The sequence below is a fragment of the Salmo salar genome, chromosome 15, assembly GCF_965601325.2.
Source record: "Salmo salar chromosome 15, fSalSal1, whole genome shotgun sequence".
NCBI lineage: Eukaryota > Metazoa > Chordata > Actinopteri > Salmoniformes > Salmonidae > Salmo > Salmo salar.
In genome coordinates this window covers 92,542,267-92,567,498 of record NC_138305.1, presented here as the reverse complement: position 1 = coordinate 92,567,498, position 25,232 = coordinate 92,542,267, and the positions used below count along the sequence as shown (strand labels likewise).

Sequence of the window (25,232 nt, the reverse complement as noted above, 5' to 3'; positions counted from 1 at the left end):
TCACTCAATTCATTTAAGTTGTGTGACAGAATGAAACGGAAATGAGTTCCATACCAGTCTTCCGTTTGCCTTAGCCAATCGTTTCGATTGATAGAGACACACGAGGCTCAACTGGCCAATCAGGTTACATTTCGCTGCAACCGCCATCCAATCAACGATACGCCTACTTGCGGGCCCGAATCCCCCTTCAACCTTCAGTAGTGCTTTTTCTGTAGGGGCACCTTCAACTAGCTTCGCTGAGCACTGTCTTTCAGAATAAATATATTTTCCCACAGACATCATGTCCTTTCTGGCTACCAGTATCAGCAGGCTAGCGCCAAGACTCCTTCAGTCAAAGGTAAGGCGAGGCAAAGAGCCTCTTCGAAGTAGAGTGGGCGTCAGTGTTCGCTAATTTGCTAGAAACTAACAAGTAAACTTCAACAACTAGCTAGCCGGCTTGCTCGCTCTCCAGGAAACATGTCGGTTGTTGTTCATGTATGCTAGTGGCTACACATCGCCAGACTGTTTTGAAGCTTGCCAACGGTGGTCCTCTCTTAAATGTGTTGGCACTACTGTTTCTCGTCTTTTTAGGTTAGCTGCGAGCTAGCCAGTTGAGTGACGGATAACGTTAAATAACAGGAGATTGATTGTGTAGGAGGTCGACGTTTGACAGCTAGTTAGCTATCCCTCATCTCACATGGAAGTAATTTAAACTGCTTGTTTAGATCCCCCCAAATAATGCATAGTCTTATGTTAGCTACCTACTGTCAGCAGTGGCAAGTTAATTGGCTGGCTAGCTAATCTGCTCCTCCACTTCCCCTCATTTGACCTTCAGTGCTAACATTTCCATTCATAAGTAAATGTCCTAACTATTAGCCAATACAACAGCAACTATCTAGGTTTGTTCATTTTCGGGTGCTGTATTGTTGCCAAGTCTCCATTAATGTCGCAATCTACACTGAAAAAAATATATAAACGCGACTTGTAAAGTGTTGGTTCTGTGTTTCATGAGTTTATAGAAAAGATCCTAGAAATGTTCCATATGCACAAAGCTTTTCTCTCATTTTGTGGACACTTTTTTTTTTTATTTTTTACATCCCAGTTAGTGAGCATTTCTCCTTTGCCAAGATAATCCATCCGCCTGACAGGTGTGGCATATCAAGAAGTTGATTAAACAGGAACCCGCCCCTATCCATAAATCAGAGCCTAATTTATTTTTAATGGACTGATTTCCTTATGAACTGTAACTCAGTAAAATATTTGAAGTTGTTGCATATTGTGTTGATCTTTATTCAGTATACCTAGCCAGTTAACTATCCAATTATGTAATAGGTCTATGCATGTGCAACACTGAAGTTTCAATAACACACATTGATTTGAATTCTGTCTTGTCTATCTTGATTTCATGCATTCCACAGAGGTCTGTATTGATTCCTGGGTGCCACTGCTACCTCTTGCCTGGAAACCCAAAGTTAAATTGCATTGAATTCTATGTCCGGCAGAAATGAGTGTTTTGAATCAGGAAAGTTACCTTTCACGACCTCTACAAGCCAGAATGTTGAATACAATTATATTTTAACATACTTTACCGGTTGTCTGTGCAGTTGGTCCTTTTGGCAGTAGGAATGTGAAGCAATATCCACAAGAAAGTATAATTACATTAACTTTTCAAAGCTCTGGTAGTGTGTTCAGATTTATATCACCTGAAGCATGCACAGAACCATGTAAACATGTGCAGGAGCTTGGTAAGTAGACATGAGGCTCGTGCATGTATTCTTTTTCTTGTGCACATGCTTCAGGTGATAGAAGTCTGAGCGCTACCAGCACTTTCAAAAGTTGATGTAATTATACTTTCCTGTGGATATATTGTCTCCTACTGCCAAAGGACCAACTGCAAGGACAACTGGTAAAGTATGTTAAAATATAATTTTATTTGACATTCTGGCTTGTGGAAGTTGTGAGAGGAAACTTTCCTGATTCAAACGCTCATTTCTGCCCATTGGGTTTCAAGCAACTACCTCCTTGGTCAGGAGTAAGACTTAAAAACTGTCTGAGTGTCCTTGGCACGCCGGCTGTAACTAGATTGTAACCTACAGTACTGCCTTCACCCAATTACCCTCCTGCTCAGATCATTCTATTTCTATGGCCCAGATAGCTGACAAATCACGGTAACTTGCAACATCTAATTTGGACTGTTCACTTTCAATCCTCAGACAGATGTACCTCTCGTTCACCAATGAGGGCTCCCTCTTTGATTCTCAGTTGAAGCATTGATGACGTTGTGGAACTGTGTACAGTAGTCCCAGCACTTTGTCTACACGTTAATGCTTGCTTGCGATACGGTTTTGGAAACCTTTCATTAAATAAAAGGTTAAATGAATACACCTTTTTATAGCGTTAGGATTCACACCCGGCCATATAGCCAATTAGAACTGCTGTAACATGGCAATCTAGCATCTACGAACAACTGTGTGTATCGGAAGGAGGATGCCAGAAAAGTGTTGTAACTGGAAAATACTGTCGGCTGCAAATGTGATAAAACCGGTTAAAATAGTGTACAGTTAGTGTATATTTAGCTTTTCTAGGAATTAATGGTAACAGAAAGGGGGATACCTAGTCAGTTGTACAACTAACGCCTTCAACTGAAATGTCTTCCGTATTTAACCCAACCCCTCAATCAGAGAGGTGCGGGGGGCTGCCTTAATCGACATCCACGTCTTCGGCGCCTGGGGAGCAGTGGGTTAACTGCCTTGCTCAGGGGCAGAATGACACATTTTTACTTTGTCAGCTCGGGGATTCGATCTTTCGGTTACTGGCCCGACGCTAACCACTAGGTAAATGTACTACTGGTGATAGCAAACAATTCACACACTTAATTTATGAAACAATGCATTTTATTTTACCTTTATTTAACTAGGCAAGTCAGTTAAGAACAAATTCTTATTTTCAATGATGGCCTAGGAACAGTGGGTTAACTGCCTTGTTCAGGGGCAGAACGACAGATTTTTACCTTGTCAGCTCGGGGATTTGACTTTGCTACCTTTTGGTTACTAGGTCAACGCTCTAACCACTAGGCTACCTGCCGCCCCCCGAATGTGCATTGTGCAGTCCCCTTCTTGGACTGTGCCATCCCCGCGGCCTCCGCAATGGATTAGTTCACTGAGATGGGCGTGCATAAGACGGGTGTCTCCTGTGCCAATAAAATATATATATTTTTTAATCACACACACACTACCGTTCAAATGTTTGGGGTTACTTAGAAAGGTCCTTGTTTTTTTTTTAAAAGCAGATTTTTGTCCATTAAAATAACATCAAATAGATCAGAAATACAGTGTAGATATTGTTAATGTTGTAAATTACTATTAAAACCATTTTGCAATTATGTTAGCACAGCTGAAAACTGTTCTGATTAAAGAAGCAATAAAACTGGCCTTCTTTAGACTAGTTGAGTATCTGGAGCATCAGCATTTGTGGGTTAGATTAAAGGCTCAAAATGGCCAGAAACAAATAACTTTCTTCTGAAACTCGTAAGTCTATTCATGTTCTGAGAAATGAAGGCTATTCCATGCAAGAAATTGCCAAGAAACTGAAGATCTCGTACAACGCTGTGTACTACTCCCTTCACAGACCAGTGCAAACTGGCTCTAACCAGAATAGAAAGAGTGGGAGGCCCCGGTGCACAACTGAGCAAGAGGACAAGTACATTAGTGTCTAGTTTGAGAAACAGACACCTCACAAGTCCTCAACTGGCAGCTTAATTAAATGGTACCCGCAAAACACCAGTCTCAACGTCAACAGTGAAGAGGTGACTCCGGGATGCTGGCCTTCCATTAAAAATCGAATGATTGATCACTGTTTTAATGTTGAATTATAGCTGCTATGGGATGTAGGCTGCCCACACCTAAAGTAGAGTTCCACCCAGTGGGAACGTAGCCAGATGGGACTCCCTAAAAACATGCCACTTCCATACAGCTACACCCGGAAGTGACTTTTCATCCCAGGTTTTTGCTAAACCTAACACTTTTCCTAACCCTTTTTGCTAACCTTAACCTAATTTTCCTAACCTGCCACATTAATTCTCCTAACCTACTATGAAAAAGTTACTTCCGGTTGTGGCTGTATCGAAGGGGTGTGTTTTTTGGGAATCTTGTAGCCAGATGTCCCTTGCGTTGATCCCCTGGCTCCACCCCCCTTCCATTGACTTTGACAATCTGACTGATGAGTCTGGTCAGAGATCTGTATATAATGACGAGATGCTCATGTCTTTGCCCTAACAATGGGAGCCGTTGTCCCGAAGGCAGGTGACAAGCTTAAATAAAAAAACAAACCCATAGAAACGCATTGGGCTTATTTTGGACATGTTTTTGCGAGAGTGAAACCTCTCGCTTCACCTCTTCCTCTCTGGTCTGGTTTCAGACTACTGGTAGTAATCACCTGCTAAGCTACAAGATTACTGGCAGCCAGTCAACAACTTTCATATCCTGCCTGGGCTGATTTAAAAATAACTTTTTTTAAAAATTATTTTTATTTATTTACTCACTCAAGAACATTCCTGTTAATCCCACTCAATCTCCTAGTTCTAGTGACCGAGTCCTTAGGGTCATCTGCCATTGATGGGTGGTAGCCTTAGACAAATGCAGCTGGATAGCTGGAGTAACAAATACATTATGGTTCATTGAAATTGAGAAATATTGCTAGCTTTTCGCTATAAACCCTCTAGGTTCATTTTCATTCATTATACTAGCTGCTCCCATTTACCTCTGACAACAGTATAATGGTCTCCACTGTTATCTGCAGTCAAGGCAGACATTGCGGTTTGCCGGACCAGATAACAGTTATCTATACAGAACCAATTACCTGATCTGCCCACCCTGTTGTGGATGTTGTGAGTCTATGGGGTTGGATATTTAGGCTGAGAAGCAGCGAGAAATCAGGATTTCATGGTACTATCAGCTCAATGATTAAATTAGGCCTACTTCTAGTAGTCTAGCTGCAGGTATTGGAAATCAGAGTGCAGTTGTGCTACGCAGCTAATTTGAAGCTTCTCTAATGCTTCCTATACACTCAGTGCTAACCATGTCTTTGTTTTGACCACAGACCCTCCCTCAGGCTCATGTTTTCTGATGCTTGCATTTTCCTCTCTGCAGAATGCCTCATGTGTCATTGTGGCATCCAGACATGCCAGCTCATCATCAGTAAGTACTCTCAGACCACCTCTTCAAGGCCACTCATTGTCAGTTTGCCCATTATTAACGTTATTGTTGGTGAAGCATGATATTAATAGGGATTGACAAGAAGAGATTTCCTTCTTTGTTCTCTTTGCCATTATGGACCATGCTGACTTTATAAGCCTGTGTTTTTCAACCTATGTTTTGGATATAATGGTTGTTTAACTAACACAGACTTGGCAGTGTTATCACACAGTTTTCACTAGGTTCTCTGTAGTTGACCTTTTTTTATATAGGCTGGTTTTCAACACATTTTATTTTAACTGAGCTTTCAGAGACATGTCTGTGTTTTTGCAGAATTTAAAGGATGTTCTATCAGACCTCATCCCAAAAGAACAAAGTAGGATCAAGAGCTTCAAACAGCAGTATGGCAAAACCAACATTGGATCGATCACTGTTGATATGGTAAGTAATTGAGCCGTATTCATTATCTCAGAACATAATGTTGGTAAAACCATACAAGAGAATCAAAGGCTTTTAATGTAGAAATAAACCACTGTGAGAGGAAAATACTTTTATTGCATCAAATGGTTGTTTTATGCAATAGAATAAGGGGTGGTTAGAACGCTCGTCTATGTGTTCTACTGAGGATGGGCCTCTGGGAGATAACACTGACAGGAGATTTATGATGCCTTTGGGGATACCGCATTCCAGAGCATGAGTTAATGTTTCTGTTCTATACGGTACCAGTGAGACATGGCTCCAGTATGGAGTTGGGGGGCCAGACACTGGTCTCTACACAATGAAAACAGTTTTTACAGAAGATACTGTCTGCTGTGAATTATAAGTATCTTTCATACAAATCTTAACCTTGTGACCCATTCTATATATCTGTTGTTTGTCATATAGGTTGAAAGGGGTGTATCTTGGCTATAAAAGACCTTTGTACTTTTGTCTCGGGGCTCTCAACGAATCATCTGAGGGTGATTCGTCGACCAGCCATCATTATCGTAGAGCACTCAATCGGTTCACTTTATATGTTTGTGTAGTATTGACCTGCTCTATTATTAAGTGATTTAAAGATTTAGTTTAAGTGTAACTCTGACTTGTGTGATAAGGTTGTCTCTCCTCATTTGATAGTAAAGAAATGAACCACCACACCACAAAGATCAGAAAAGCAAAATTCCATTAACAAAATGATGTGTGGTGAGGGTCTTTAGTTTATCAATATGTACAAATGGATTCATATTACTTTATTATAAACCGGCTGCTACGTGATTGGGTCTGATGTTGCCCCTCAGCCATCCCCCTTTTAGCATACTAGCGGTCATGTAATGTACCACTACTCAGCCTGCTCCCTGCCAGCTGAGCACAGCCTCATGATGATGTGGCCGATGACACTTTGCTTCTTGAAAACTTGATTGCTGACATTCAAAACATTGAGACTGTACCAACAGCGGACTAATGCATAAAAATACCTCAAATATAAAGCTGAGTCACAGCTCTTGCCTCCCACACCAGAAATCACAGCAGACTCACTCCAGGGTTACACACACCTCAGCTCTTACAGAGACCGTCATCCACACATTTATCATTCACATGACATCTTCACCCTTTTTACGACTATGAAGAATGTAGATGAATTAAGATCAGGGTCATCTTTACACATTTTGATCTGAGACACTTATTTCTGGACTTTGATCAGAGAGAATTAGTCTAGCCTATATTGAGCTTTCTGTACAGAATGTAATATCCGTTTCACAGGTCTATGGTGGGATGAGGGGCATGAAGGGTCTGGTGTACGAGACCTCAGTGCTGGATCCTGATGAGGTGTGTTCCCTGCCATCACAACACAAATAATCCACTAAACAGTAACACCCACAGAATAATTAATGTGTGAATCTGAGTGCCTTCAGAAAGTATTCAGACTCCTTGACTTATTCCACATTTTGTTACAGCCTGAATTCAAAATTGATGAAAGCAATTTCTCGCCCATCTACACAAAATACCCCTTAATGACAAAGTGAAAACATGTTTTTAGACATTTTTGCACATTTTATTGAAAATGAAATACAGAAATAAGTATTCACACTCGAGTCAATACTTTGTAGAAGCACATTTGGCAGTGATTACAGTCTTTCTGGGTAAGTCTCTAAGAGCTTTCCACACCTGGATTGTAGACCATTTGCCCATTTTATTATAAAAAAAATTCTTCAAGCTCTGTCAAATTGTTTTTTTGATCATTGCTAGACAACCACTTTCAGGTCTTACCATAGATTTTCATGTATATTTAAGTCAAAACTGTAACTCGACCACTCAGGAACATTCACTGTCTTCTTGGAAAGCAACTCCAGTGTAGATTTAGCCTTGTCTGTTAGTTCATTGTCCTGCTGAAAGGTGAATTAATCTCCCAGTGTCTGTTGGAAAGCAGACTGAACCAGGTTTTCCTTTAGGATTTTGACTGTGCTTAGCTCCATTCCGTTAAGGACTGGGGAGTTTTTCAGGATAAAAAATGAACAATTACAGGCACACCCATAACATGATGCAGCCACAACTATGCTTTAAAATATAGAGAGTGGTACTCAGTAATTAGTTGTATTGGGTTTGCCCCAAACATAACTTTGTATTCGGGACAAAAAGTTAATTGCTTTAACAGATTTTTTTCTAGTATTACTTTAATGCCTTGTTGCAAACAGGGTGCATGTTTTGGAATCTTTTTATTCTGTACAGCTTCCTTCTTTTCACCCTGTCAATTAGGTTAGTATTGTTGAGTAACTACAATTTTGTTGGTCCACCCTCAGTTTTCTCCTATCACAGCCAATGGCCTCAGGGTGACATCCATGAGCAGTTTCTGTCCTCTCCGGCAACTGAGTTACCATCCAAAGTGTAATCAATAACTTCACCATACTCAAAGGGTCTTTATTTTTGTATTTTTTTTTTTTACCCATCTACCAATAGGTGCCTTTCTTTGCAAGGCATTGAACAACCTCTCTGGTCTTTGTGGTTGAATCTGTGCTTGTAATTCACTGCTTGACTGAGGGACCTTACAGATAATTGTACGTGTGGGGTACAGAGATGAGGTAGTCGTTCAAAAATCATGTTAAACACTTATTGCACACAGAGTGAGTCCATCCAACTTATTATGTGACTTGTTAAGCACATTATTTTTACTCCTGATCTTATTTAGGCTTGCCATAACAAACGGGTTGAATACTTATAACATTTTTGTTTTTTCTTTATTAAATTATTTTGTGTAAATTTTGAAAAACATATTTCCACTTTGATATTAGGGTATTGTGTGTGTGGGAGGCCAGTGACAAAACATCTACATTTAATCCATTTTAAATTCAGGCTGTAAGACAACAAAATGTGGAAAAAGGGGTGTAAGTACTTTCTGAAGGCACTATGTAAATTGTGTCAAATTTGTCTTTAGGGCATCCGCTTCCGTGGCTACAGCATTCCAGAGTGTCAGCAGCTGTTGCCCAAGGCTCCAGGAGGTCAGGAGCCGCTGCCTGAAGGCCTCTTTTGGCTGCTGGTCACAGGACAGGTCCCCACAGAGGAACAGGTGAGATGGGGCTAGGGCTAGATGTGCTAAGTCTAATTTAAACTGAATGTGAAGATTTAGTCTGGTCAAGTGAAAAAGGAGGTTAAAGGGTAGCATAAACATAACCACATGGATTTGCATTATTATATGCACGAAAAGTTTCAATGCCATGTTAGACCTCACTTTTATTTTTCAAGTTATTACATAAAACCGATCAGAATGCCGAAGTCATGCCGGAAAATGTTTTTTTGCGGGTTGTGGCGTTTTATATGGAGGACCCGGCCAGTCAGCATATTCCCTATAATGTAAACTCCAACAGAAATAACTTAATGTATAACTTCAAATTAAACCAAATCGTTTGCACCTTCATAACTACTGGTTTCAATAAAATGTTAAGCTAACTTAAAACCAAATTAATTTATGAATTTATTGATAGAAATCAGCTTGCAAAGTTGCTAGCCAACTAGCCTGCTAATGTTAGCCCTACTAGCCTGCTAACGTTAGGTTAGCACTGCATGAGTCAGCCAGTTGCAATCAACACCTAGCTTACAGAAACATTTAAAGTAAACCAAAGTTTTGAACATGCATAACACCATCTAAACAATTATCAAATAATGTTGCCGTATATGCAGTTATCTTAGCCAGTCAGCTAAGGTTACTTATTTTAGCCTGCTTGCTAGCATAGCCAGCTAACTAGCCTAGTTGGCCAACCACCACGGTCGACATAGCTAAGTGGTAAGCCAGAGAACAACACCAACTATTCTAGCACACGCAGGAAAAATATATATAAATCTAACAGATATAAAGTAGAGAGCGTGGAGACTTACCAATTGACAGCTGAGTTAATGACCAAAGAAGAGCCTAGGAAGAGGCCTTTTCACCAGCCTGAGGGATCAGCTAATCCAATAGAGATATAGGGAGGTAAATCCACATTGAATTTACCTGGTTTATCTCATTACTGTTGACTCTTGTGATGTACCGGTAGGGAACAGAGGTTGCTGGCTTAACATTCACGCTCGGCATAGCACCTGGTTTCAGTCACTCATTCCGAATCCTGCCTTCCACTGGTTATAGCTATCAAAGTCCTCCGTGGTTAAATGAGCACTGCATACAGTAGACGTGCCCGTGGTTCCCTTCATCCAATCTGCTCGCTTCAACTGGACAAACCGGTCCCACTACAAAGCTAGCTTCTCGTTTTTGGGCCACAAATTGTGGGTATTACTGTACCCAGCAATGACCCAACTCCAACACACATCCTTGGCATTTGGTGTTTGCTGCAGCTCTTTCTTGAAGCCACCACGAGATGAGATCTAATTCCACCCTAATATGGCTCAGCTGGAGGAAATTCCTATATTACATACTAGAAGCAAGTTACTTTATGGTTTAGGAGGAAGGCATTGAAGTTCTACAACCATAGCAAAGTGATGGGGATTTATAATGTTTGGGATTGAAGAACATTTCCTGTCTCAAATTTTTTATTGGCCCTACTTGTACTCACCGATCATGTTTGCATCTCATCTCTCCAGGTGAGCTGGTTGTCCAAAGAATGGGCTAAGCGGGCAGCACTCCCCTCCCACGTCGTCACCATGCTAGATAACTTCCCTACCAACCTTCACCCAATGTCCCAGTTCAGCGCCGCAATCACAGCTCTGAACAGCGAGAGCAGCTTTGCCCGGGCATACTCCGAGGGCGTCAACAAGGCCAAGTACTGGGAGGTAAGTCACACAGATAGAACTCAGCAGGTATTCTTCACTGACCTGGGTTCAAATGGTATTTAACATTTTTTTTAAAATGCGTTGTCTGTGTTTGATTGAGCGTGCCTGGTGAAATGGAACAAATAGAGGTGTAAACCATGAACATCTGGCGCTTCAGGCAGGCTAAAGCCAACGCTCAAAGTATTTGAAAGATTTTAAATATAATTTGAACCCAGGTCTGCATTCCTCACAATACAATGCAGTACAGGCAGAGGTTTGGCTAAAGGCATTAAACCAGTGTGTGATGCCAGATCAATGAGTAGTCTTCACTAAACCTTGACTGATTTTCAAGTGTCTGTTCTTTTAAATGTGAATTTTAACACGCACACCAGGTCTCCCTTGAACAAGAGCATATTCATCTCTTCCTCGACTTACTGGTTAAAGATTAGGCTACATTTAAGTAAATAGAAACGCATCCACACTGTTTATTGTGTAGAGCAGGGAATTACAGCCCCAGAGTTCGACAGACAGACTTGAAAAAGCTCACAGACCAAAACATCAACAGGAAATCACCTACCGAGGTAATCGTGTGTGGGATTTATCATCTTTCAGTGAGAACCTGTGGGAGACAGTCTACTGACTGTTGATTAAACCACCTACCCTTCTCTATTCAGTTCATCTACTCTATTCCTGTGGATCTACTCTATTCCTGTTCATCTATTCAGTTCTTTTACTCTATTCCAGTTCATCTATGAGGACTCCATGGACTTAATTGCCAAGTTGCCATGTGTTGCTGCTAAGATCTACCGTAACCTGTACCGTGAGGGAAGTAGCATTGGAGCTATTGACTCCAACCAGGACTGGTCCGCTAACTTCGCCAACATGCTGGGCTACAGCAACTCTGCTGAGTTCACTGAACTTATGAGGCTCTACCTCACCATCCACAGGTATTTTACTATGGGCCAGTTTCCTCCTTCCCCTTCCTTTGCCACTAAATTCTGGCATTGCATGATAGAGAATTGTGAAACCCTCAAATATAAAAATTCTCTGCCCCCTAGTGTTTATGTTGCATTAGAATGATTCTACAGTTTTGGGGAGGTTAACGCTGTATTTGAATATAGCTCTGTATAAATGTTTTAGTTAGTAATAATCAATAATGTGAAGTACAATTTTGTAATGAATTACTATACATTAAAATGAATGTGACCCTTTGGGGTTTCAGTGACCATGAGGGAGGCAACGTCAGCGCCCACACAAGTCACCTGGTGGGCAGTGCTCTGTCCGACCCTTACCTCTCCTTCAGTGCTGCTCTGAACGGGCTGGCTGGACCTCTGCATGGGCTGGCCAACCAGGTCTGTGTCAATCCTGTCCTTTGCTCTGCACAGTCACATGGATGGATAGATAGATGGATGGACAGAACGATAGTCATGTTGGCGTAACTGGCTTTTCCTTAACATCAGCACAACAGTGCTTTTATAGAGTGTTCCTGTTTTAGACTTGCTGAGATTATAACAGTATGTTATTGATGTGTGTTTCTGTGTGCCCTGCAGGAGGTACTGGTGTGGCTGACGGCCCTGCAGACGGAGATGGGAGGGGAGGTGTCTGATGAGAAGATGAGGGATTACATCTGGAACACACTCAAGTCTGGCAGGGTAAGAGCACATCTGGCTTCACTATTACGACGCATCTTACCAAAAATTCCCTAGTTCTCCAGGATTCTGGGAATCAGGAAGGAGTGAATCCTCCAACGGGGATCCTGAAGAACACAGGACATTTGGGGGAAGTTTGCAACCCTACTCCTCACACCCTCTCTCTCTGCCGTAGGTGGTGCCAGGCTACGGGCATGCTGTCCTGAGGAAGACTGACCCCAGGTACCAATGCCAGCAGGAGTTTGCCTTTAAGCACCTGCCCAATGACCCCATGTTCAAGCTGGTGCACCAGCTCTACAAGATCGTGCCCCCAGTGCTGCTAGAGCAGGGTAAGGCCAAGAACCCCTGGCCCAACGTAGATGCCCACAGTGGAGTGCTGCTGCAGGTAAGCAATATTCTTTATTCGGGCATTCTGCTCAACAATGTCCTATTGTAATGTTACGTATTGCAATGTAATGCAGATCCATTCTGAAACCTCGATGGAAGTTGAATTTGAAAGTGCATTCTAAATGTATTTTCACCAGTCAGCATTACAATCCAGATGTACTTCAATTATAAGCATCACAAAACACAGCACCTGTATGTATTAGTTTAGTCTTATAATCATTCAATTTTTATTGACCCTCTGTAACAAAACATATTTGATCTCTCCCTGGCCTTCTCCCTGACCTCTCTCCACTACAGTATTATGGGATGACAGAGATGAACTACTACACTGTGTTGTTCGGCGTGTCCCGAGCCCTGGGAGTGCTGGCCCAGCTGATCTGGAGCCGAGCCCTGGGCTTCCCCCTGGAACGCCCCAAGTCCATGAGCACGGACGGACTCATGACCCTGGTGGGGGCCAACAAGTCAGGCTGAAGAGGGAGAGGAGAGAAGGGAGGAAATAACAAATAAAAGCTGACCTTGCCCCCATCCCATGAAAGAGATTCAAAGAGACAGTACACTTTTTTAATTTATTATTATAAATCAAAAATCCCCAAAAAGGGCGTTTTGATATTTACATTGTTTGGTGTGAGACACTGTTAGGTATTCATAGATATGCTATATTATATATCCCCGCTTTGCCTCCACATTAGGAAGATAAAGAGAGAAGATGCAAAACACGTACTCATACACTGAGTGTAAAAAAACAAGAACTCCTTCCTAATATTGAGTAGCACCCCCCCGCCCCCTTTTGCCCTCAGAACAGCCTCAATTTGCCAGGGCATGGACTCTACAAGGTGTCGAAAGCGTTCCACAGGGAGGCTGGCCCATGCAGACTCCAATGCGTCCCACAGTTGTGTCAAGTTGGCTGGATGTCCTTTGGTCCACAACCCATTCTTGATACACACAGGAAACTTGAGCGAGAAAAATCCGTCAGTGTTGCAGTTCTTGACACACTCAAACCAGTGCACCCGGTACCTACTACCATACCCCGTTCAAAGGCACTTCAATCTTTTGTCTTGGCCATGCACCCTATGAATGGCACGCATTCACAATCCATGTATCAATTGTCTCAAGGCTTAAAAATCCTTTAACTTGTCTCATCTCCTTCATCTACATTGATTGATTGAAGCGAATTCAACAAGTGACATCAATAACGGATAATAGCTTTCACCTGGTCAGTCTGTCATGGAAAGAGCATGTGTCCTTAATGTTTTGTGCACTCAGTGTATATACAATTCACCTGCCTAGAGATTACAGCTAGTTTAATTTATGTCCAGTGTTTGCTAACCCCATGCCTCTAGGTATGCTGCCCAGTCTGTCACTCCACCTCATTACTACAGAGCTCCCACCTACCTCTGTTCCTGACTCAAGACAATTACAGCACAGTAGGCTAATGGGGTCTTGTAGCATCTCATCAGCTTTCCCCATGTGCCTGGGAGGACTGGGTCATCAACAGATTGAAGATGTGAAGGGGCATAAAAAGTAGCATGGAATCCAAACTCGTATACTGTTTTATTATTGTTTCAATTGGCGCATATCCGTTGATTTCCAGGCTACATAAACATAGAATTATGTGGGGAGTTACAGACGAATGCCAAATGGTCATCAATTGAGATTTAACTTGTGGTAGTTTGACATCAAGATTAACCCCTTTAAAAAGCAAGCACAATTAATAAGGAAGCAAGTTACTTCTAATTTCGGTCACATTATGCTGGTATTAGTTGCTGAAGCTTTGATTGTCTGGAAATCCTGGCCTAATCTAAAACAGGGAAACATAATTTTTTTTGCCTGAAACCCGCACCCCATTTATCTATACATTTCCCCCAATGTCACTCTAACCATTCTGATTTCACTCCCAAGAACACTCCAATAAAGAAAAAGGTCTTTCTCTGTAAAAGTATCTAACTTCCACGGAAGATGTTCAATTTCGCCGAAGAAGGATGCAAATCAGGAAAAAAAGGGTACTGCCCCCTTTAAAAATATATATATATAATTTTTTTTTCTTTTTTCGTCTGGCTTGATTCCCTGACTTCAATGGATTTAACCTTGAGCACACCTCTATGATCAAAATAACCTTTAGTTTTTTTGTCATTCAATTGTGTCTTACATTCTTTTTCAAATTCTGTCTGGGCATCTTTTGTAATGTGGGATTTGTGTGGGTAGGATGTATATGATAGAGCTCTGAATTGAAGCCTGGAGTACCCAAAGGCCTGATTTAATAATAGCATAGACTTGTCATCTTTGAAGGATTGGGAGTACAAGGTCTTCTGATTTTAGTATGTACAAGAATGCAAGCTTGAACATAAGTGTGCAGTCGGGGGCTATTTATCTGTTGAAGTCCTGTCTTCATTTTGTTTATTAACTGGGTGGTTCGAGCTCTGCGTGCTGATTGGCTGACAGCCGTGGTATATCACGCGTATGACAAAACATTTGTTTTTACTGCTATTATTACGTTGGCAACTAGTTTTAATAGTAATAAGGTACCTTGGGGGTTTGTTGTATAGGCATTGTGTTGCACCTAAGAACTGTAGAATAGTGGTCATATAGCATACACTATAGTTAAGCAATAAGGCCTGAGGGGGTATGTTACTAATGCCCCAGAAAAGCGCTTCAGTGATCAAAATGAGCACTTGTTGGTTTAGAATCCTTCATTCTTAGCAATAGTAAAACCCCTGTTAGATTTGTCCTTTTTTTGGTGTTGAATGATAAACCTCTAATGTATAAAGATAATAATTTGTGGTTTTATTTGTACTTTGTATATAGTTATGTATAGCTTGAATGAATGAGCTATTTTCAGAAAGTATTGCTCAGTCATACAGATGTGACTCCAACCTCACACATCTTTCTGTTTTATGTGTCGCTTTGAAAGTTACTCTTGTAAATAAATCTAATAATCTGCTGTTTAGGGGGTGTTTGCTTTGACTGTTTTCAAGCTTGCTCTCAAGCAGCAGATATTGGTTGCAGGCACATAGCAGCTTTACCTGTGCTTACATGTTTATCAACACAACATGCTATATAGCAGCTGTAGCACTTCTCACACTGCTTTCTGGAACAACTCATTCAATGTCTGTCAGACTTCACTGACGTCAGTCCCTTCCGATTTCTACGCCTTGCTATTCTCTCTTGGCTTCATGTTTTTCTGTGTTCATTCTTCTTGGTTTGTCTTGTGGAGCGTGGTTATTTCTGATCATAGAGGGTCTAAAGAACGTGTGGAACCAGGGGAAGATCTATGTAGATGGGATTCAGTTGGCGAAAGCTATAACGGGATGGGTCAAATAGGTGAAAGGCGCTTAGAGCAAATGGGAAACCAATAAATGTTTTTATTAACGCTTGGTGTCATGTTCATGTTTACTCGTGGTGTGAAAAGAGGTTGAAAACTGACAAGGTTATTTCAATAACAAATGGAAAATTGCAAAGTCGCTGGTAATCTAGTCCTGGCAGATTGTCCTCCTGTCTCAATGTCCTGGATGAACTGTACATAATCAGATTAGGACTGGCATTTCCAGGTTTTGAAATTAAGGAATGAGAATACCCTTGTGCATGTAAAAAGATAATACACAACCAGCCATGTTTACCTTATGTCAAATATGCCCAGCAGTCCATGTCTCACCTCTGGCTCTCTTGTTCCTGGCTCTGGAGAACTGCAGTCATGAGACCAGACCGAGGATAATGTTACACACTGAAACAACCACTCAGCCGCTGTTGCATGAGCCCCCACTGTGTTCATAAGTCTCTGCACCATGTCTGTTTCTGTATACAGGGCTAGACAGCTGAATCACAAGGAAGTGGGGCTTTGTTTAGTTAATGTCTTACAACCAATTTATGTTCGGTTTAAGTACAGTATTACCCAACATGGCAGTCTTTCTTCCGTTGTTGCGATTTAATTTGTATAGGTATGGTGGTGTATGGGAGATATGTGTAATAATAATTGGCAGATGGTTAAAGGACCCATCTCTCTCTGCTGTTATTAATAACTGGCCCAGATACCACCACCCTGCTCTGGTTTCCCTTTGAAAAGGCAGCATCCCATCCACACACAGCGGAACCCCCACCACCACCACTAACACACTGATTCACACTTCTTCACCTGTTGCATTCGGCGCATGTGACAAAATGTGATTCGATTCTTTTTTTTTCCTCTTCAGCTTCTGTGCTTGACACTGCAAAGGAAACAACTCGATAAGGAGTTATGACAATATGTATTTGGACTACATTGTATGGATGCACATTCCCAATATTCCATTCCATTGATGTGTGATTTTGTAGTGAGCAGTGACCAGCTGCTCATGGTCAAAACCAGAATGTGACATTTTGCTGAAATTCTAATTGAAAATAAAAGTAGGGCATAAATATAGTGTTTGTTCTCCAACTGATACCATGGTTACAGAAGTGTAAATGAACACACTAAAAACAACTTAAATTTGATCAGCACGCCAAACTCAAACATTATATGCTCATACACTGGGTCTCAACACCCGTCTGTGCATTATTGCTCACTTAGATCTAATCGGCAGAATAAGTAAAAGGTAGGCCTAATTAGGAATACAGTAACATGATTCACAATTCCACCTCCATCTTTATTTACAATACACACATGCACACAAATACAATTGCCCTATATCAACCCCCGACAGGGAAAATGAAAAGCAATGAATACAGCGGTTCTTAGGAAGGCTAGAGGTGCAATACTGTTACATCAAACTGGATGACCACTAGCAACTTATTGGTTGCTTTTGAACATAAAAAAAAATACAAAAAGGAAGTTGCTTTGAAGTATTGAGACAGTGGTTATGTGTCTTGGGAGTCTTGCTTAAGAACAAATGAATAGTCTTGAATCTAAAAGACACACTTAAAATAGCTTCCTATGTTAACCTTTCATGACCTAGAGTAAATTCCACCACCATAGCAAAAGGGCAAATACATACCAGTACATTACACATTTGTTAGACTTTGCTGAGTCCTTCATTACACATGAACTAAAATATGTGCATGTCTTCCCATTAAAATGTAGGCAAACCCAACAGAAATACAATTCAAAAGAAAACATCCTACACAAGTAGCCACATCTTTCATGCATAAATACTGCAATAAAATAACTTTGTCTTGTTTAATTTATGAATGCGCTAGGCAGCCTGTCTTGACACACACAGCCATCTTGACACACTTTATAGAATTTTCACAGCATATCGACAAAGCTCCTTTTCTCCATATTTACATACAAGCTCAACATTTAACAGACAAAGGCGCAGACTACATTTAAATACGTTTTTTTCTCCACGAAAAATAAAGCACTTGAACAACATTCTCTCTGCACACACACAACAAGTGAAAGAAAGCTGTTTTTAAATACATCTCTACAGTACCAGTCGAAAGTTTGGACACAAGTACTCATTCCAGGGGTTTTCTTAATTTTTTATTTCTATTTTATACATTGTAGAATAATAGTGAAGACATCAAAACTATGAAATAACACATATGGAATCATGTAGTAATCAAAGTGTTAAATTAAAATAGAGTTTCTTCAAAGTAGCCACCCTTTGCATTGATGACAGCTTTGCACACTCTTGGCATTCTCTCAACCAGCTTCATGAGGTAGTCATCTGGAATGCATTTCAATTAACAGGTGTGCCTTGTAAAAAGTGAATGTGGAATTTCTTTCCTTTTTCATGCATTTGAGCCAATCAGTTGTGTTGTGACAAGGTAGGGGTGGTATACAAAAGATAGCCCTATTTGGTAAAAGACCAAGTCCATATAATGGCAAGAACAGCTCAAATAAGCAAAGAGACATGACAGTCCATCATTACTTTAAGACATGATGGTCAGTCAATCCGGAATATTTCAAGTTTCTTCAAGTGCAGTCGTAAAACCCATCAAGCGCTACGATGAAACTGGCTCTCATGAGGACAGCCACAGGAAACAGACATCTCAACATCAACTGTTCAGAGGAGACTGCGTGAATCAGGCCAAAATGGTCGAATTTCTGCAAAGAAACCACTACTAAAAGGACATCAATAAGAAGAAGAGACTTGCTTGGGCCAAGAAGCACGAGCAATGGACATTAGACCAAAGGAAATCTGTCCTTTGGGCTGATGAGTCCAAATTTGAGATTTTTGGTTCCAACCGCTGTGTCTTTGTGAGATGCAGAGTAGGTGAACGGATGATCTCTGCATGTGTGGTTCCCACCGCGAAGCATAGAGGAGGTGTGATGGTTCTTTGCTGGTGACACTGTTCGTGATTTATTTAGCATTCAAAGCACACTTAACCAGCATGGCTACCACAGCATTCTGCAGCGATACGCCATCCCATCTGGTTTGCTGTTAGTGGGACTATCATTTGTTTTTGAACAGGACAATGATCCAACACACCTGCAGGCTGTGTAAGGGCTATTTGACCAAGAAGGAGAATGATAGTGCTGCATCAGATGACCTGGCCTCCACAATCACCCGACCTCAACCCAATTGAGATGGTTTGGGATGAGTTGGAAGGCAGAGTGAAGGAGAAGGAGCCAAGAAGTGCTAACCATATGTGGGAACTCCTTCAGGACTGTTGAAAAAGCATTCCAGGTGAAGCTGGTTGAGAGAATGCCAAGAAGGTGCAAAGCTGTCATCAAGGCAAAGGGTGGCTACTTTGAAGAATCTCAAGTATAAAATATATTTAGATTGGTTTAAAAAAATGTTAGTTACTACATGATTCCATATGTGTTATTTCATAGTTGATGTCTTTCCTATTAGTAAAAATAAAGAAAAACTTGCAAATGAGTACACACACACACACATACAGTTGAAGTCGGAAGTTTACATACACTGAGGTTGCAATCATTAACTCATTTTGCAACCACTCCACAAATTTCTTGTTAACAAACTACAGTTTTGGCAAGTCAGTTAGAACATCTACTTTTATAAAACAAAAATAGAACTGTTTGGCCATAATGACCATCGTTATGTTTAGAGGAAAAAGGGGGAGCCTTGCAAGCCAAAGAACACCATCCCAACCGTGAAGCACAGGGGTGGCAGCATCATGTTGTGGGGGTGCTTTGCTGCAGGGCTGGTGCACTTCACAAAATAGATGGCATCATGAGGTTTGAAAATTATGTGGATATATTGAAGTAACATCTCGAAGACATCAGTCAGGAAGTTAAAGCTTGCTCGCAAATGGGTCTTCCAAATGGACAATGACCCCCAAGCACACTTCCAAAGTTGCGGCAAAATGGCTTAAGGACAACAAAGTCAAGGAATTGGAGTGGCCATCACAAAGCCCTGACCTCAATCCTATAGAACATTTGTGGGCAGAACTGATAAAGCGTGTGCGAGCAAGGAGGCCTACAAACCTGACTCAGTTACACCAGCTCTGTCAGGAGGAATGGGCCAAAATTCACCCAACTTATTGTGGGAAGCATGTGGAAGGCTACCTGAAATGTTTGACCCACATTAAACAATTTAAAGGCAATGCTACCAAATACTAATTGAGTGAATGTAAACTTCTGACCCACTGGGAATGTGATGGAAAAAATAAAAGCTGAAATAAATAATTCTTCTCTACTATTATTCTGACATTTCACATTCTTAAAATAAAGTGGTGATCCTAACTGTCCTAAGACAGGGAATTTTTACTAGGATTAAATGTCAGGAATTCTGAAAAACTGAGCTTAAATGTATTTGGCTAAGGTGTATGTAAACTTCTGACTTAAACTGTATATACACACACATATACACACAAACACACACACACAACCGTTGAAAGGTTTGGGGTCACTTAGAAATGTCCTTGTTATTGAAAGAAAAACAAATGTTTTGTCAATTAAAATAACCTCAAATTGATCAGAAATACAGTGTAGACATTGTTAATGTTGTAAATGACTATTGTAGCTGGAAACGGCAGATTTTTTTATGGGATATCTATAGAGGCCCATTATCAGCAACCATCACTCCTGTGTTCCAATGGCACATTGTGTTGGCTAATCCAAGTTTATAATTTTAAAAGGCTAATTGATCATTAGAAAACCCTTTTGCAATTATGTTAGCACAGCTGAAAACTGTCATCCTGATTAAATAAGCAATAAAACTGGCCTTCTTTAGACTAGTTGAGTATCTGGCGCATCAGCATTTGTGGGTTCAATTAAAGGCTCAAAATGGCCAGAAACAAAGGACTTTCTTCTGAAACTCGTCAGTCTATTCTTGTTCTGAGAAATGAAGGCTATTCCATGCGAGAAATTGTCAAGAAACTGAAGATCTCGTACAACGCTGGGTACTACTCCCTTCACAGAACAGCGCAAACTGTCTCTAACCAGAATAGAAAGAGGGGTGGGAGGCCCCGGTGCACAGCTGAGAAAAGAGGACAAGTACATCAGAGAGTGTCTAGTTTGAGAAACAGACGCCTCACAAGACCTCAACTGGCAGCTTCATTAAATAGTACCCGCAAAACACCAGTCTCAACGTCAACAGTGAAGAGGTGACTCCGGGATGCTGGCCTTCTAGGCAGAGTTCCTCTGTCCAGTGTCTGTGTTCTTTTGCCTGCCCAACTTAATCTTTTCTTTTTATTGGCCAGTTTGAGATATGGCTTTTTCTTTGCAACTCTGCCTAGATGGCCAGCTATAATAGTCAGTTACAACATTAACAATGTCTACACTGTATTTATGATCAATTTGATGCTATTTTAAAAATGGACAAAGTGTTTTTCTTTCAAAAACAAGGACATTTCTATGTGACCACATACAGTCGTGGCCAAAAGTTTTGAGAATGACACAAATATTAATTTCCACAAAGTTTGCTGCTTCATTGTCTTTAGATATTTTTGTCAGATGTTACTATGGAATACTGAAGTATAATTACAAGCATTTTATAAGTGTCAAAGGCTTTTGTCGGGGCATGGTCTCTACAAGATGTCAAAAGCATTCCACAGGGATGCTGGCCCATGTTGACTCCGATGCTTCCCACAGTTGTGTCAAGTTGGCTGGATGTCCTTGGGTTGGTGGACCATTCTTGATACACACGGGAAACTTGAGTGTGAAAAACCCAGCAGCGTTGCAGTTCTTGACACCAACTGGTGCACCTACTACCATACCCCGTTCAAAGGCACTTCACTTTTTTGTCTTGCCCATTCACCCTCTGAATGACACACATACACAATCCATGTCTCTATTGTCTCAAGGCTTAAAAATCCTTCTTTAACCTGTCTCCTCCCCTTCATCTACACTGATTGAAGTGAATTTAACAGGTTCCATCAATAAGGGATCATAGCTGTCACCTGGATTCACCTGGTCAGTCTATCTCATGGAAAGCGTAGGTGTTCTTAATGTTTTGTATACTCAGTGTATATTTATAATCAATAACTTCAAAACAAACACATTTTAAAAAAGCACTTCTTGGTATAAGCAATACTGTACATTTAAAATATATTTCTAAGATAAATTAATTTGACATGAATGGATGACTTTAATGTGGCAGGTAAGTGGAGTGCACCTGCATCCATTCTTCAACAATCTGAAGCATCAACAGACTCAAGTATGACAGACTCAAAATGGTCCATGTCAATGGTTGACTCAATATTGTGTCCTGTTCACTCACGATTACACAGCAATACATTAAATCTATTCCAATATGTGTAGTGGCTTTTTTGTTTTACAACTAGATTTGGAAGAAGGATTCTTCTATTTAAATTGTGCACAAGCACCAATGCAACAAGGGGCCTGCGCTGAAGAGTAACCCTTGTGAAGAGGTAGATGGCAGATTTTTACAAGACATGATCCAGGCTAAGATATGGGACTTTCAACTAGTTGTGAAGGGTGTTTAGATGGGCTTATGCCCACACTGATTGCTTGGTCCTTCCTCTATGATGTGAGGATGCACTTAGTGGCATCTTAGCCTGGTCCCAGATGGTCCAAGATCTCAGAAGTGCTGTCTCTCACGCCAGTGTGACCATAGGAGTTGGCAAGACAGCACAAACAGTTCTGGGACCAGGCTAATGGCACCTGGGTGGCAATGGAGGTGGTTGGTGGAGGCTGGGTGGTGTAGTGTCATGCAGGTGATACAGGGGACAGCCAGGGTGAAGGTGCAGGCTGGTTTGGGATAAGGGCACACAATGGCAGATGGACCTCACGTTTGGTGTACCTCATGGAACATTAACTCCCGTGGGACGCGAGTCTGTGGGCCGTAGAGTGTGCCGGCCCGGCGCTCGAAAGCAGACACATTCTTCTTTACCACCTCGTCAAAAAACACAGTTGCTAACTGGGAGTGGAGCAAGGAGCGGAACTCAAACGAGATCTGTGTGGCAGGAAGGAAGGAGAGGGCAGAATGTCAGTCAGAGAAGACATACAAAAGAGAAAGAGGATAAGCGATGGTAAAGGATATAACTTAGTCAGACTATTCACATGCACAAGGTCTATGCACAAATAGAGATCAAGATTAGAAGAAACTGAGAGGTTGGCAGCATGAGATAAACAAAAGGGCTGCAAGCTGGGGCTGTCATATTCACCGAAACATCCACAGTGCAGGTGCGGGGATAACCAGGGATTCCAGGACTGAAGCGCCATATCGTCTCCAGGTGGTTAAAAAGTGTTCCATCTGTGCACACTGCCTAAAAAATGTAATCCAATAAGAAAGGGTTACTTAGAGTAATCTATCACCAAACCAACAATGATCCTCACATATCATCATAATTCATGAATCCTCAATTAAGCGTGACTAAATGGGATTGCAAAAATCTGGTAACTTTCTCAAGAATCCCAGGTTTTCCAGAAATCCTGGTTGGAAGATTCCTGAAACCAGGAGGGAATAAGCAGGAAATCTGGAAGTTACTGGAATTTTTAAACCCTAATTAAACAGGAGGGACTTACTTTGACCATGTGGGGTCGCACCACGCTGATCATGGATGTGTATCGCTCTACGATGGGTGGGAATCCCACCTCTAGCTGAGCTTTGGAGTGGCCTGCCCTCTTCATGATGGTCTGGGACTTCTTACACCAGGGGACAAAGAGTTTGTAGTCATCCACGTTGGCTACCACATCATACATCTCCAGCATAGAGTACCTGAGGCAGCATAGCAAAAGGAGTTTGAAAACAACAACATTACATCCCTTCCACTTCGGGTTTCAAATAGGCTAAGCCCTACTTTTTCCTTTAATATGAAATCTATCTATGCATTCAAGCTCTCGTTCATGGTTGTAACTACATACAGAAATAGCAAGTCCTACAATATATTCTATTTCATGTATGCTAGCATCTTACCCCAGTATCCTCCGCTCGGAGTACTCCTTCCTCTTATTTGTGAACCCCATGAAGGTTCTGCTGTGGGGAACTGATGTCATTGTGTCCCAATTCTGCTGGTGGCAAAGCACTCTGGGTGTCCTAGTCATTACAATACCACATGATGACAAGTGTCTGATGGGAAAGGGTGAGAAAGGATCATGTTAAAAATACTGGAGTATAACATCTCTAACAAACACGCTTTTCCAGACGGGCTTCCTGCCTTTAGAGTCAGGGCAGAAATAATATATTGCCAGCAGGGGGAAAAGGTTGCCAGTAGTGTCCTAACCTTCAATGTCTAGGACAAGCTACTATATTCTGAGTAAACACATGAATGGAACTATATGTAACGCGACCCACTCAGTCAGGTTACGTGAGGTGGCTTGCAGAGCTGGCATGTTTTGCTATTGGGGTCTAAATGTGCTCACTACAAATAACTGTGTGACAGTCATAAAAAGTTTAATTACAGTCATAGACAAAATTACAGAGAGCACTACTGACAAAGTGAAACCAATATGAAGAAAGCCACAATATGCATATACAACAATGGTGACATTGATAGGATTGAAAAGGGAACTTTTTAGGCCTTAATGCAAATTTGATGATTAATAGGAAAAACACAACAGTTACTAATTATTTATATTCTCTGAAAAAAAAGAATGTTCTTCAGTGTGGACCTATTTGAACCAGATGTGTAAGTGCTTGGCTGGAACAAAAACCTGCACCAAAGGGGATTCAAAGATATGCGCATGCACAGCACTGATTGGTTAATTGTGTCACATGAAGTTATCAATGTATTAATCTCACCTGATAGTCTGTCTCATATGTTCTCTTGACCCCGCGGTGTGACATGGTGACCGCCCAGAGCCTACAGCAATCTCCAAAAACTCACTGAATGTCCGCACACCCATCGGCATTCGTCGGGCAGTTGCTGCCATTGTATTTTGGGTTACTTTATCAGAACCTCAAGTAGAATAACGGTTCACGGAAACCGGATCTGTAGGTTTCTGTTGAACACTGACTTTAGCCAACTTCGGATTGGCTATTTGAAGCCTTTCCCAGTCCTATTTCACGGCATCCATCAAAGTCAGACACCGTGTAGATAAGCTTCAGTTCACTTATCCAAGTAGACGCAACCAAAAAGGCCGCGTTTATTTCAGTCGTTTATTTATTCCAAGCTCGATGTCCTGGGACGCTGAAGGTGCATAAAATGCGCGTTCAAGTTTTTCCCCATACGGCGACAACTCTTTATCGCGACCGTGTCTGTTTAATAAAGTAAACACCGGTATCGGTCAGGCTCATGGCCAGGGACACCCTGTTCTAAAACAGAGCAACTGTGCTATCTGTGCATTGCTGCCACCAACTGTGTCGGAGGTATTACAATCCCAGCCGTCCTGCTCCCAAATAACATTACTGGGAGTAAGCAATGATTTGTTATATAATAAACAAGTACCATTTTAAAATGGTGAGATTGTTTTGAAATGCATTTAGTACATAATTGTAATTCCCCTGAAACATTTCGAGGCTTTCAC

General features: G+C 41.3%; 2 protein-coding genes across 2 annotated transcripts; one reads left to right on the top strand and one right to left on the bottom strand.

Annotated features, from left to right (window-relative positions):
• Positions 1–143: 143 nt before the first annotated feature.
• Positions 144–15,788, top strand: cs (citrate synthase). Its single transcript, XM_014146760.3, has 11 exons — positions 144–337; positions 5,127–5,174; positions 5,505–5,612; positions 6,912–6,977; positions 8,581–8,712; positions 10,218–10,406; positions 11,130–11,332; positions 11,608–11,737; positions 11,936–12,037; positions 12,210–12,419; positions 12,719–15,788. The coding sequence occupies exons 1-11, from the start codon at positions 281–283 to the stop codon at positions 12,890–12,892; spliced, it is 1,419 nt and encodes a 472-aa protein (XP_014002235.1). The 5' UTR covers positions 144–280; the 3' UTR covers positions 12,893–15,788.
• A 1,228-nt stretch (positions 15,789–17,016) lies between these two features.
• coq10a (coenzyme Q10A) lies at positions 17,017–24,977 on the bottom strand. Its single transcript, XM_014146770.3, has 5 exons — positions 24,508–24,977; positions 23,683–23,835; positions 23,292–23,484; positions 22,931–23,032; positions 17,017–22,719 (listed from the first exon to the last, which is right to left on the bottom strand). The coding sequence occupies exons 1-5, from the start codon at positions 24,636–24,638 to the stop codon at positions 22,552–22,554; spliced, it is 747 nt and encodes a 248-aa protein (XP_014002245.1). The 5' UTR covers positions 24,639–24,977; the 3' UTR covers positions 17,017–22,551.
• Between the last annotated feature and the right edge of the window lie 255 nt (positions 24,978–25,232).